Raw genomic sequence first — 12,392 nt, forward strand, 5'->3', positions numbered from 1 at the left:
TTTTCATGTCAATGTACGGGCCACAAGTAGGGGTGATACGGGCCGCGAGTTTGAGACCCTCTAGACTCACACCAAGCTGGCCCAATCACATCTTTGAGAAAACTCCCCTTACAGGTGGGATTGGCCCTTCAGAAAAAGAGTGACAAATGAAATGGATGGAACTGTGGCAGATGATGAAGATGGGCCCACTGAGGAAGACCTGTAGAGGCTGTGTGCAGCTGAAGCTAACGGTGGACTGTTAGCCCATTAAATGAGAGGTGATGGTCCACGTCTCTACACTGGAACATCAGACCTGTATGGCTCCTCCTGCAGGTGTATCTGAGCAGTCCCTCCAGAGCCTGGCTCCGGGGCATGGGGTCCTGGGCGAGATCATTAGGTTATTTGTTTAATTGGACTTAGTCTAATCCCACATTCACATTCATATTTCCCACGGAGACTCATCAGTCTGGTCCTGGTCGTGTAAACCGCTCGTAACTCGCCCTGATATCCAGGAGTTACTTTATTCTGACAGTTAAATATTACAAAACAACACTGACGTGAAGGTTTGTTTTCTGTATGTGACAAACAACAAGCAACGGGCCACTGAATAACAAACTATATAAAAGTCATTAAATAGAGCACAGTCCCATTAACTTCACTGAATTATCATGTTTCAATCCACCTGAATGTAATAATTATCTGAATGGGAAAATCGGGAGGAAATCCTCAGATCACTGTGAAAATGCTCCATCATCTCCACACAATAAATCCAGACGAGCGTGTGTGTAGTGCTGAAATCATGCTTTATTAAATCAGTAATGCACAAATCTCAAGGAGGAGGAAACAATTCTACATCAACAGATCAATGAACTCAAAGTGCAGGGCGAGACTTAACTGCTTTCTCTTCACGGGACATGAAGTCCCTGTGGCGAACGAAGGAAACCCTGACTACTGACACGGTGAAACGACTAAAAGCTACAAACACTCAAACACACAAAGCATGTTGCTAACTGTCCTCCGAGAGACGGCGCTGCTTCTGCACAGAAGAGCCGGCTCTGACTTTCTCTTCACTTATTTGGCCAGGAGATGTTCTGTTTTCCAAAGCCAGGCCGGCCGTCCTGAGCCAGAAGCAGCGCTCTTCATTAAAATGATCTTAACGCTCCGAGTGCAGGCCGCTCACACTCGGAGCCGGTCATCAAATTGTGGTGGTACGACACAGTCGGTCTGAGCGCAAGGCCGTTTTGCGCTGCTTACACGAGGGTAATGAAAACAGCACTCGGGGTCTTACGCTCATGGTACAATTCATATGAAACTGTAATATCCCACGCTCAGGAGCGCGTCCAAAAAACAATAAAATAAAATAAAAAACGTTGTCCTTCTGTTTCTGATTTATAACGTCAGCAGGGAACCTCTCTACCTGCCGAGGCAATCTTAAAGACTTCAACTTACCGTTGAGGCACAGATTTTAGTTTCTTGGTTTCACAGGGTATTCGTTCCAGCGGAAACTTTCTCCTGTTCAAACATTTGTTCTTTTGTTTCAGTTAATATTATATTGTCATAAATAACAATGCATACATTTCCCATAACCGTTAAATTCGGCTATATACATTATGTACATGTCACAGAAACGTCTGTCAAAAATCCTAAGTCATAACTGTCCAATATGGCACATTTTATAACAACTTTAGACTTTAGTCTAGTTTGGCATAAATTAATGTCAAAAATAGTTCATATTTACAAGAACAGAAATCCAGATCTTTATCAAGTAGGATTATTGGTGCTGCGTCACTAAATAAAGAGGTTCTGGATGAGGGAAACGGGGGACGTGAATTGACTTTGTCTTCCTTTTTACATGGACCGAATGCGAATGTTGACGGTTGCAGAGTCGGAGCCGAGCTCGTTGGACAGTCTGAGGGTGTACGCTCCGGCATCAGCCTCCTTCACTGCAGAGATCACGAGGGTGGAGAGGTCAGTGGTATTCTCCACGTGGTATCGCTCATCCCCATTGGGGAGCGTCCGACCTGAGCGGACCCACTGGACAGAGGGTGTGGGGTCTCCAGAGAACATCCCCACTACGGTTAGAGACTTCCCCGGCTCTGCGCACACATCTTCTGGAAGAGCTTCGACCTTTGGTGGCGTGCCTGTTAGAGAAGAGAACGTTGGATGAAGACTCTGTTACGGTCAAAGGCTGTGTGAGAACAGCAGGCTGCTGGTGACGACCATGTGTTTGTCTTCCCTCGTATGTTGTTGCAAACATATCAGTGCAGATATTTGAATCATAAGCTGATGATAACAGTGAGAGGAGGAAAGGAGAAATGCCACAATGCTTTCACCATTACAGTTGCTGTCACACAGAAACTCATTCGGGTCCTGCTGTCTGAGTTTACATGCACATTTTGAAAGTCGTCTCACCTCTTTTAATCCCCGTGGTGAGGGCCTTCAGTGAGGACGAGGACTCGGCATGCGTATGAGCAGACATTTCCATCATCGTGCTCCTGGAGCTCATGGAAACCACCGACTCGGCCATCGTGGCTGACATGCTAGTCGCAGACATGCTCTCAAATGAAAACCCGGCAGCAGCAGAGCGGGAGCTGCTGCTGACACTGCTGGCCTGCATAGAAGCTGCTTCCATGTGAACTGAGGAGGCCATGAATCTTTTCTGCATGCTCACTGCAGTGTCAGTAGAAGCTCTTTGTTCTGCGATTATAATTTTTGTCGGTTCTTCAACAAGAGCTGTAAGGATGCAGATGACAAGCACATGGCTCATATCACAATGTGCACAGTTACTGCAAACCATTTGCGTACACTGAGTGTAAGCTGAGGATGCTCAAGTGCCTTGGATTTCCACTAAATAGTGACTTTGGTGCAGTCCAAGACTCATTAGCATACAAGCTAATTAAACACACTGTGACACGGTGTCTGAAACGCAGCGGCGGTAACTTACTGAGGACGTTGAGGGACGCAGTTGCAGAGCACTGTCCAAACTGATTTTTGGCCTTTACTGTGTATTTCCCACTGTCTGCAACTGTGGCTTCACGTATCTCCAGAGTATACACATTCTTAGAGCGGCTCAGTTTCAAGTTTGATGTGACAGATATCTGCAAACAGTTAAGTAATTTAGAATTGGCTTAAAGACTAATTCAACTGGCTGATTTCCATAAATCTTCTGAAGAAAACACTCACAATCATGTTGTCTTTCAACCACTCCACTTCAGGAGAAGGCTCTCCTGCAATTTCACACATGAATTTCACATTTTGTCCTTCATTAACATTCTGGGACCTGGGCTGCACCAGAAAATGAGGCGCGTCTGATCGCTTGGTGGTGACCGTGGTGTTAAACTGACACCGGACCAGTCCTCGCTGTGTTTGCGCCTCACACGTGAGGATCCCCTGCTCATGCTCAGTCACCGTCCTGATGGTTAGGGTGTGGTCACTTCCAGATACTCCATATCTGTACTGCTCCGAGTTGGTCAGTTCAACCCCGTTTAGGATCCATCTGACGTCAGAGGCACCAGGGACGCTCGCCCTCAGTGTTAGAGACTGGCCCTCTGTGATCGACATCTGGCTGTGGGAGGTCTTCACCTCCTTTACAGAAGACGAGATTTCTTCATGGATCATTTCTCTTTTTACAACTTCCTCAGAGATTTCAGCTTTTGTTTTGGAGCTCTTTGAGCCTAGAAAAGACATAAGAAAGACATTATGTCAGGAAAGAGTTTAAACTAGGCGTGTCAAACTCATTTTACAGCCATCTCCACATGATAACGAAAAAGCTGCTGTGATAAAGAAAGAAATCTGTCAGCACGACTCTTTGGAGTTAAATGGGAGAACACGCATGAGGTTTAAGGCCTGGACCTTTTGTCCAACACAATGGAAAATGGCTGAGAATAAAAATGGGTATCACTTTACCCAGCTCCTAATTTTTAAAAATTCTGCAGTCGCCAATTTCACTGAAATGCAGACGTAATTTTGACACCTCTGGTTTAAACATTTGTAGGTGTACAAATCAGGTGTAGACTTACCTTGTACACTGACAGTACACATAGTTGAAACTGCTCCAGCGCTGTTTGTAGCAGTGCACTTGTACACCCCACTATCAGAGGCCTCCAATTCATAGATCTCGAGATGAGCTGAGCCAGAATCCTCAAATAATTCATACTTTCCACCTTGAGACAAAACCTGCCCATACAGAAAATATGACTGGATTTCTAAATAAGGTAAATATGATGCATTTCCCTCAAATATTATTAAAAACAAATTCTGGAATAGTTCAAGTGTTTGATTAGGTTACCTTTCCATCCTTCATCCACGAGATTGTAGGTGTGGGCTCTCCTGTCAACTTTACTGACAGCTTCACAGCAGAATCAGAGTACGCTGTGATGTCACTCAGCCCAACAGAGAAGGACGGCTTCTTTCCAAGAGGCGGTGACATCACTCTCTTTGGCTTGATTGGAGAAATCGCTCGTTCCTTCTGAGATGTGACTGGGGATTTGGGAGTAGGAGATTTTGGGGTTGGAGATTTGGGTGTTGGAGATTTTGGTGTTGGGGATTTTGGTGAGACTGGAGACTTCACTCTCTGTGGTGACTTGACTGGCTCAGGGGATTTCACCCTCTGGGGAGATTTGACCGGTTCAGGGGACTTTGCAAGAGGGGATTTAGCTTCTGGAGAAGTTATTCTGGGAGGGGCAACCACTTTCTCCTTTGACTCAGACTTCCGGATGGTCAGGGTGAAATGGGCTTCTTGTTTGCCTCCCGCGTTTTCGACTAAGAGAGTGTAGCTGCCTTCATCTGACATCTCAACAGAGGAGATCTCAAAGGAGGAGTTGTACTGAGTAGACACAATGTGGTGTCGGGCAGAGGGAGCAACAACTGCTCCTTCACGCAGCCAGCTTATAGAAGGTGCTGGTTCGCCATCCACATCACATTCAAATCTGGCAGTGTGTCCCTCCTCTAAAGTGAGGGACTGTGGCTTAGTCAGAATTTTGGCAGGGACACTGGGCTTCTCCTTTGGCTTCTCAACAACAGTAGTGGTCTCCTTCACAGTCTCAGTTACAGCTTCCGTTACTGATGTTTTAGAGGATGAGACGTGATATACCTCTGTTTTGGTCATCTCTGGCAGATGGGCAGATGGAGGCTCCTCATCTTTGCGAAGTGAAGAGAAGGCAGCGTATTCATCTGCTACATCTAGTGTGGCATAGTCAGAAGTCTCTCCTTTGGCATTCTTGCAAACCACACGGTAGGTGCCAGAATCTTCAGTCATACAGTTGATGATCTGGAGAGTCAGGACTCCACTGATGTTGGTCATGGTATATTTGCTGCTCCCATGGATTTGTTTTCCATTGTGGAACCACTTGACCTCAGGTTCAGGTTTGGCCTGGATATTCAGGGTAAATCTTGTGTTGGACCAATAAGGTACACGATGAGATCGCATCCTGACAGTAATCCGTGGGGGATGGTCAAGGCTGAAGGGTGCTTGTGTCACCACCTCAACCTTTCTCTCTACAGATCTTCTCTCTGATCTCAGAGCCTGCTTTCTCTCCTCATACCTGGACATGAAGTCAACCTTAGGGAGTGTCACATCTGTCTTGACAGCCTTTTCTGGGGTAGGGGATCTTTTCCTCACGGGCTCTGGGAGCTTTTTGATTGGTTTAGGGATATATTCTGAGGTAAAAGCTGTCAGGTGCTCAGATTCTGTGACTTCAGAGATTCTTGAAACAGCAACAGTGCTTTCCTTTTGTGAGATTCGTGTCTTCTCCTCAAACTCCATTCGTTTGAGTTCACTCTTGTAAGAGGTGATTCTCTGAGCAGTCGTGTGTGGCCGCAGCAGCTCCTGGTCCTCTCGTTCTTCATACACCCTCTGCTTTTGTCTTGGAGGTTTATAAGTTGTTTTGTCATGACGCTGGCGGAGATCAACAAAACTTGGGCCAGCCTCATATTTGGATGGAATTCTGTAGGAATCATATCTGTGAACTTCTTCTTCCTCTTCATCGTCACCGTAGGTCCTTCTAGGAGATGAGGGACGCAGGGCAGACAACTCAAAGCGAACTGGACTAAGGCTAGGTGGAGAAGCGGAGTAGCCAAGCTCCAGTTCTTCCTCCAGACGAAGCCTCTCCTCCTCAGTTCTCTTCATGGACAGATACTCATTCACAGGAAGCAGCAGCTCCTCATCTGACAGGTCACCTAGAGACCTCCTCCTGATTCTGTGGTAGGTCTCCATCTCAGGAGAAGGAGTGCGATGCCTTGCTGGCCTCACAGTCTCCAAGTCATCCTGAGTCATAGATGAAATGCGCCACTTTGGCTTATATTGGTCCTTAATCCTGATTGGTACCTCATAGAACTGCTCCCACCGAGACAGACGGATACGCTTCATCCTTTTCTGTGGGATTTTCTCCATTGGCTCAGGGAATTCATACTGATCCCGCAATTTCTTATACCATTTCATGTCAGAAAGAGGTTTGAAGTGTTTTATTTCTACATCTTCTTCAAGAACAGCTGGGTTAACGATACGAGGTGTGGGGACAACATAGGGCATACGCAGTCTCTTCTCATCTGCTCTCTTCTTCCTCTCCTCTTGCTCTTTCTGTATCTCAGCTTCAGTCTTCTCACCCTTCTTAGTTGTAACAGCAGGTTTAAACATGGTGGCGGCTTCCCTGACAGCTTCTACTGCTGCAGGTGGTAGGGGGGTGACAACAGTGCCAGCCAAAATCTGAGAGAGCCTAACTTTTTTGTCTAATTCTTCCTTTCTGGCAATCTTTTGCTTCTCCTTTTCACTGGGCTCATATTCCTTCTTTACATGAGCGGTGCGCTCCACTTTCAGTGTGGCCTGGCAACTGGCGGATCCAGCAGAGTTGGTAGCAGTAACTCTGTACACACCAGAATCCTCAGGAAGAGTGTCCTTCACATGAAGAATGTAGTAATCCAGGCCCTCATGGACAACCTCGATGGATGGTCCAAAGGCTAAAGGCGTGCCATCCTTCTCCCATTTCAGTGATGGACGACCAGATACTCTGATCTCAAAACGTATGTCCTGGCCCTCCTTACAATCGATATTTGCAAGCACACGTTTAAACATGGGCCTCAGGGTGAGATCTGCTGGTTTAGGTCGAGGAACAACAGTGAGACGAGCCTTGCAACTGTCATCCCCATACCTGTTACGGGCCACAACGCTGTACTCTGCATCATCTTCGGTCTCCACATTGTGGATAATCAGCTGGTACAAGCCCTTGTCACTGATGAAAGTGTATTTCCTTTCATCATGTCCAGGGATAAGCTTTTGTCCAGATTTGTGCCAGATGACACGAGGCTCAGGGTGCACAGTAATGGTAACACCAAAGCGCACATCCTCACCCATATAAGCTGTATGGTTGACCAGAGGAAGTGTAAACTCTGGTGGCTTCTGAAGCATTCTGGCAGTATCTACTCTGCGCTTTGTTCTCTTAACCACACGGGCAGTGAAGAAATCGCGGTAAGACCTAACACTGCTGATAAACAGCTCAGCGTAGGCACTGTCCTCACCATACTCATTTACAACCTTGCATCTGTACGTGCCATCATCTGCTCTTGTGACCTTATTGATGGTGATTACTGCCAGACCATCTTCATATTCAATTTCATACTTGTCACTAGCTTCAAGTTGCTTGACACCACAGTACCATGTTACTTCAGTAGTGCTATCATAGTTGTCAATGTTGCAAATGAACTTCACGTTGTCACCCTCATTCACCACTGCGTGGCCAATCTGCCCTGCAAGAGGACCATGTTCAAATGGTGCAATTTTCACCTTAGCAACAAAGACGCCACGCTGAGACCTAATGGAACCCCCGCTAGCCACACGGGCACCAGAGACAACAGTGTTCCACTCTTTCCTCACCATTGTCTGGCAGTATCTCTTGTGCCTGCCAGTTGGGATTGCTCTGGCACTGATCTCCTCTGCAGGTTTGGTGAGCCAAGGATGTGCCAGTGCCTCAGCTGCAGTCATCCGATGCTTACGCTCCTTTGTCATTAAGCGGTCTGTGAAGTCTAGTGCTTCGACACTGACTTGCTTGAAGGATTCATCATCATAGCTGTAGGCTGCACTGGAAATGTTGTCGATCGTCTGTTGGTTGGTTTCAGCTGTGAACGGATTAAGGCCACTGAGAAGCACATAGGCGAGAACACCAACCGACCACATGTCAGTGACTGTGCTAACCATGTCACACTGGTGGATCTCAGGGGCAGCATACTCTGCTGTGGTATATTGAATCTTGATTTGGTCTCCAGGAGTCAGGTGTCTGGACTGTCCCAGCTCAATAATCTTCACATTCGAGCTGGTTCTAGTAGTGTATATAATATTCTCAGGTCTGATATCAAAGTGTCCATAACTCTGAGTGTGAAGGAACTCAAGAGCTGAGCAGACTTGCCTGATGTAGTTAACAATTTCACGCTCATTAAGTTCAAACTCTGCTATACTGAGGCGCTCAAATATGTCAACACCTGAGATGAAATCATAGATCATCACCAGCTCCTCCGGGCTGTCGAAGGACTCGTGGAGGAGAAGGTAATTGGCATGTCTGGCCAAATTCAGTGTTGCAATTTCTTTCTTTACTAATGTCTGATCAGCACCTCTCACTTTGACAAATTTAGCCATGTAAGTCTTTTCAGAGCTAATTTCAACACAGCGGTGGACAATGCCGAACTGCCCTCTGCCCAATTCCTCTGCAATGGCAAATTTGTTGTGCAGATTCTTGGCATCAGAGTGTGGAGCCTTGCTCCTGGGGACATATCCTGTATCATCAACCTCCCTGTCATAGAGCAGAACTCGGGATTTGTCCTCTTTTGTCATGACAGGTCCACTTGACTCAGATGGGGCACTCTGTCCAAACTTGTTTTCAGCAATAATTCTGAACTGATAGCTCGTTCCGCCAAACAGATTGGTAACTGTGTAATGGGTGTCACGGGACTGGGCAACACGCTGCCACCTCTCAGCTGTGGTGGGGCACTTCTCAATGATATAGCTGATGACCTTACTGCCACCATCATTTGCTGGTGCCACCCAGTTCAGTGTCACAGAGTCTCTCGCGACATCACTGGCTTTGACACCACGTGGAGGATCAGGCACATCAGCTACATCCAGCTCAACTGTTTGCTGGTCAATGCCAAATCTGTTCTTGGCACAGACGATGTAAAAACCAGCGTCCTTCTTCTCCACTCCATTGGGAAACACCAAAGAAGTGAATGATCTGGTGACAATGACCTGGTAGTGTCCATTGCTGTCAATTAGATCTTGTCCTTTTTGCCATGTGATGACAGGATCTGGTTTTCCACTGAAAGGAATCTTGATATTAACCACCTCTCCACGCAGGGCAGGGATGGCTTCCTTGTCCTTCAGATTCTTTGGCAGGTTGATCTTGGCAGGAACTAGAAATCAGGAAAAAGTTGTTTGAGATTTCATGATATATATGAATCTAAATAGCTCTTATAATTACATTGTTTTTTGTTTTTTACATTTCATAGTTATTTTTTTGTGTAAGACAGCATTTCGGAGCTTACTTTCAACATCCAGAGAGACAGTGGCACAGATGGAGCCTCCCTGGTTGGTGGCCCTAATCTGGTAAACAGTGGAGTCTTCCTCGTCAGCCTCTGTGATGACCAGCTGGTGGTAACCTCCCTTAAACTCCTGGATCTTGATCTTCTTTCCATCAGAATGGACCTCTTTTCCTCGTCTGAACCATTTAATTACAGGCTTGGGCTGTCCTGTAATCTTACACACAAGGGTAGCATTGCTCTTGTACTTGACACTCATGTTCCTCAGCTCCTCCTTAAAGGCAGGAGCACGGATCTCGACAGCTGCGGCTGGAATGATGGGAGTGGTCTCCTCGCTATAGTCACTTTGCCCTCCAAGATTCTCGCATTTGACACGGAAGATGTGCTCAACACCCTCGGTCAGGCGCTTCACAGAAAAGACTGTTTGTTTGATTTCATCTGTGGTCACTGGAGTCCATTCAGTCCATTCCCGCCTGTCCTTTTTGTTCTTCTTCTCCAGGTAGTAGCTCTTGATCTTGGATCCACCATCACTGAGAGGGGGTTTCCAGGAAACCACGCAGGAATCCTTAGTAATTCCAGAAACAACTGGTGATAGAGGTGGCGATGGTCTCTCTGTGAAAGGAGTATATATTTATGAAACCACTGTCAGTATTTCGCATCTCTGTATATGTGACCCATTGTGAAATATTGCCTTTTATTAAACATACCCAGCTGACTCTTGATGAGGATCGGGCAAGTGAGCTCCAGTGGCTCGCTGTTGCCATAGCGATTCTGGGCATAGACCCGGAAGAAGTATCCAGCACTCTCGATGAGGTTGGGCACACGGCAGGATGTGCCATTGATGGATGACGACACCAGTTCCCACTCTGAGCCCTCCCTGTCCTCACGCTTCTCCACAATATAGTTCGTAATCATGCAGCCACCGTCATCTTTGGGAGGCTTCCAGCTGATGATCACTGAGTTCTTCAGCAGGGCATCCAGAACAATGGGACCCTGAGGTATATCAGGTTTGTCTAGGAATAGAGGTATGATATATTTACAAATTGGATAATTTCACGCTTACAAATGTATGCATTGCTGCACTTTCCTTCCCACTGTCGCCAAAGTGCTTGCTTGTAGGGGGTCATACAATTGTTGGGTTTTTCTATGTATGTATTATTGTAGGGTCTACCCTACAATATAAAGCACCTTGAGGCGACTGTTGTTGTGATTTGGTGCTGTGGGAATAAAACTGAATTGAATTTCTGGAGGTAATTAACATAGAACATACCGTAGATTTCAACACTGAATGCGGTGTCAGCTCGGCCAAAGTGGTTGTGCAGTCTTATTCTGTATTTGCCTCCATGGACTCTGCGCTGCACGTTCTTGATGACCAGATGTGTGTAGTGCTCAGTGGTCTCAATGCTTATATCTTCTGTGTTTTCCAGAGTCTTTGCCCCATGCAGCCACATGATCTTTGGCTCAGGACGGCCAATGTAAACAGCATGGATACGCAGAGTAGTTCCGAGGCCAGCAAAATGGATTTCCTTCAGTGGGTAGTCAGGGTGGAATGATGGCGCCGCCTCCAAAACCAACATGCCTGTGGTCTCTGCTTCTCCAGCGTCATTGATGGCCTTGCAGGTGTATTCGCCTTCATCTTCCTGCTGGTCAGTCATAATTGACAGGGAGTGGTTGCGGCCGTCAGAGCTCATCTCGTACTTGCGAGACTCGATAATTTCCTTGCCTGCATGATACCACTTTATTTCAGGAACGGGTCTTCCAATAATCTGGCACTTCATAACTGCAGGCTGGCCAAGTTTGGCAGTTACTTCATCCATTTCTTTTCTCAGGCTTGGTTTAGTTTCAGCTGGAAAAACAAACCAAAGAAGCATATTTATAAAAAAATAAACAGCATACTCTATATATGGTAAGTCTGTCTAAATATGTCTTTTTCATACTGGTTATTTTTTTTGTAATAGTATTGTATTGAATTATAACATTATAACTTATAACCATACCCATGGATATGGTCTGTACCAGTGTGCATACATTGTATATAGTGGTATATCACTAGTTGCCAAATAGGAATGTTTCTAGGTATTATCCCTGTAAATAAATATAAATTTAATAATAAATATATTCTTAGGTACTCACAAGTCAGCTTGGTTTTGATACATGTGGCAGTCCTACGAGGCCTGCTCATTCCCGTCTCATTCTCAGCAAACACCCTGAATTCATATTCTGTGGCCTCAGCTAGTCCACGTGCCGTGAACTCCTTTTCCTTAAGTCTCTCCTTGTTACACTTTTTCCAGGTGCTCTCTGTGGACTTCCTGTATTCCACCCAATAGCCCAGGACCTCCTTTCCACCATCACACTCTGGAGCTTGCCAGCGGATTGTTATGTTGTTGTTACTCACGTTCACTGTGTCAATTTCACCTGGTTGACTGGGCTTGTCTGAAAGGAGAGAAAAGGGTGAGCCTATTTAATGTTTTTTTCTCTTTTTAAAACACAGCGAGAGAGCCCACCTACCTACTTCAATATACTGACAAGATCAAGTAATCGATTGTACAACTGCAACTCATTACACTGATTACATAAGTTTACATAAGATTGTAATGTAATGTAATTTAAACACATCTGTTTAAAATCCCTCAGCGACCTAGTGCATTTCACTTCTAACATTGGTTGCCAAAGACCAATCACGGGTTAGTGGTAGGGTTTATGCTAGCTCAAGGCCCCCTCATGTTTCTAAAATGTGTGCTTATTGGGAATACCTAAATGCAAAAGCTTTCACAAAAAAATGTAATGCCAAAATGTGTGAAATTCCAGACGAAAGTTACCCACTTCTAGTTTCTGAAAATTTGCATGTGGCAGAAACAAACCCCAAACCTAACAAAAACTTTTAAGGACATGAG

General features: G+C 45.8%; 1 protein-coding gene across 17 annotated transcripts in view; it reads right to left on the reverse strand.

The window, feature by feature from the left end:
- Positions 1–1,747: 1,747 nt before the first annotated feature.
- Positions 1,748–12,392, reverse strand: part of LOC146651703 (titin-like) — a 175,950-nt gene continuing 165,305 nt past the window's right edge. For 16 of the 17 annotated variants that reach the window (XM_085384072.1, XM_085384056.1, XM_085384059.1 and 13 more), the window contains 10 exons: positions 11,632–11,931; positions 10,769–11,344; positions 10,206–10,511; positions 9,505–10,110; positions 4,268–9,372; positions 3,999–4,155; positions 3,163–3,653; positions 2,924–3,077; positions 2,392–2,712; positions 1,748–2,120 (listed from right to left, as the gene is read on the reverse strand). In XM_085384072.1, coding sequence (XP_085240198.1) covers positions 1,828–2,120; positions 2,392–2,712; positions 2,924–3,077; positions 3,163–3,653; positions 3,999–4,155; positions 4,268–9,372; positions 9,505–10,110; positions 10,206–10,511; positions 10,769–11,344; positions 11,632–11,931 — 8,309 coding nt within the window. In that variant the 3' untranslated portion in view covers positions 1,748–1,827. The remainder of the gene's footprint in view (positions 2,121–2,391; positions 2,713–2,923; positions 3,078–3,162; positions 3,654–3,998; positions 4,156–4,267; positions 9,373–9,504; positions 10,111–10,205; positions 10,512–10,768; positions 11,345–11,631; positions 11,932–12,392) is intronic. The other variant, XM_085384058.1, reaches the window with a different exon arrangement.

This window comes from Rhamphochromis longiceps, linkage group LG16, assembly GCF_057381845.1.
Source record: "Rhamphochromis longiceps isolate RC_006_pf linkage group LG16, R_longiceps_female_GT1.1, whole genome shotgun sequence".
Classification (NCBI taxonomy): Eukaryota; Metazoa; Chordata; class Actinopteri; order Cichliformes; family Cichlidae; genus Rhamphochromis; species Rhamphochromis longiceps.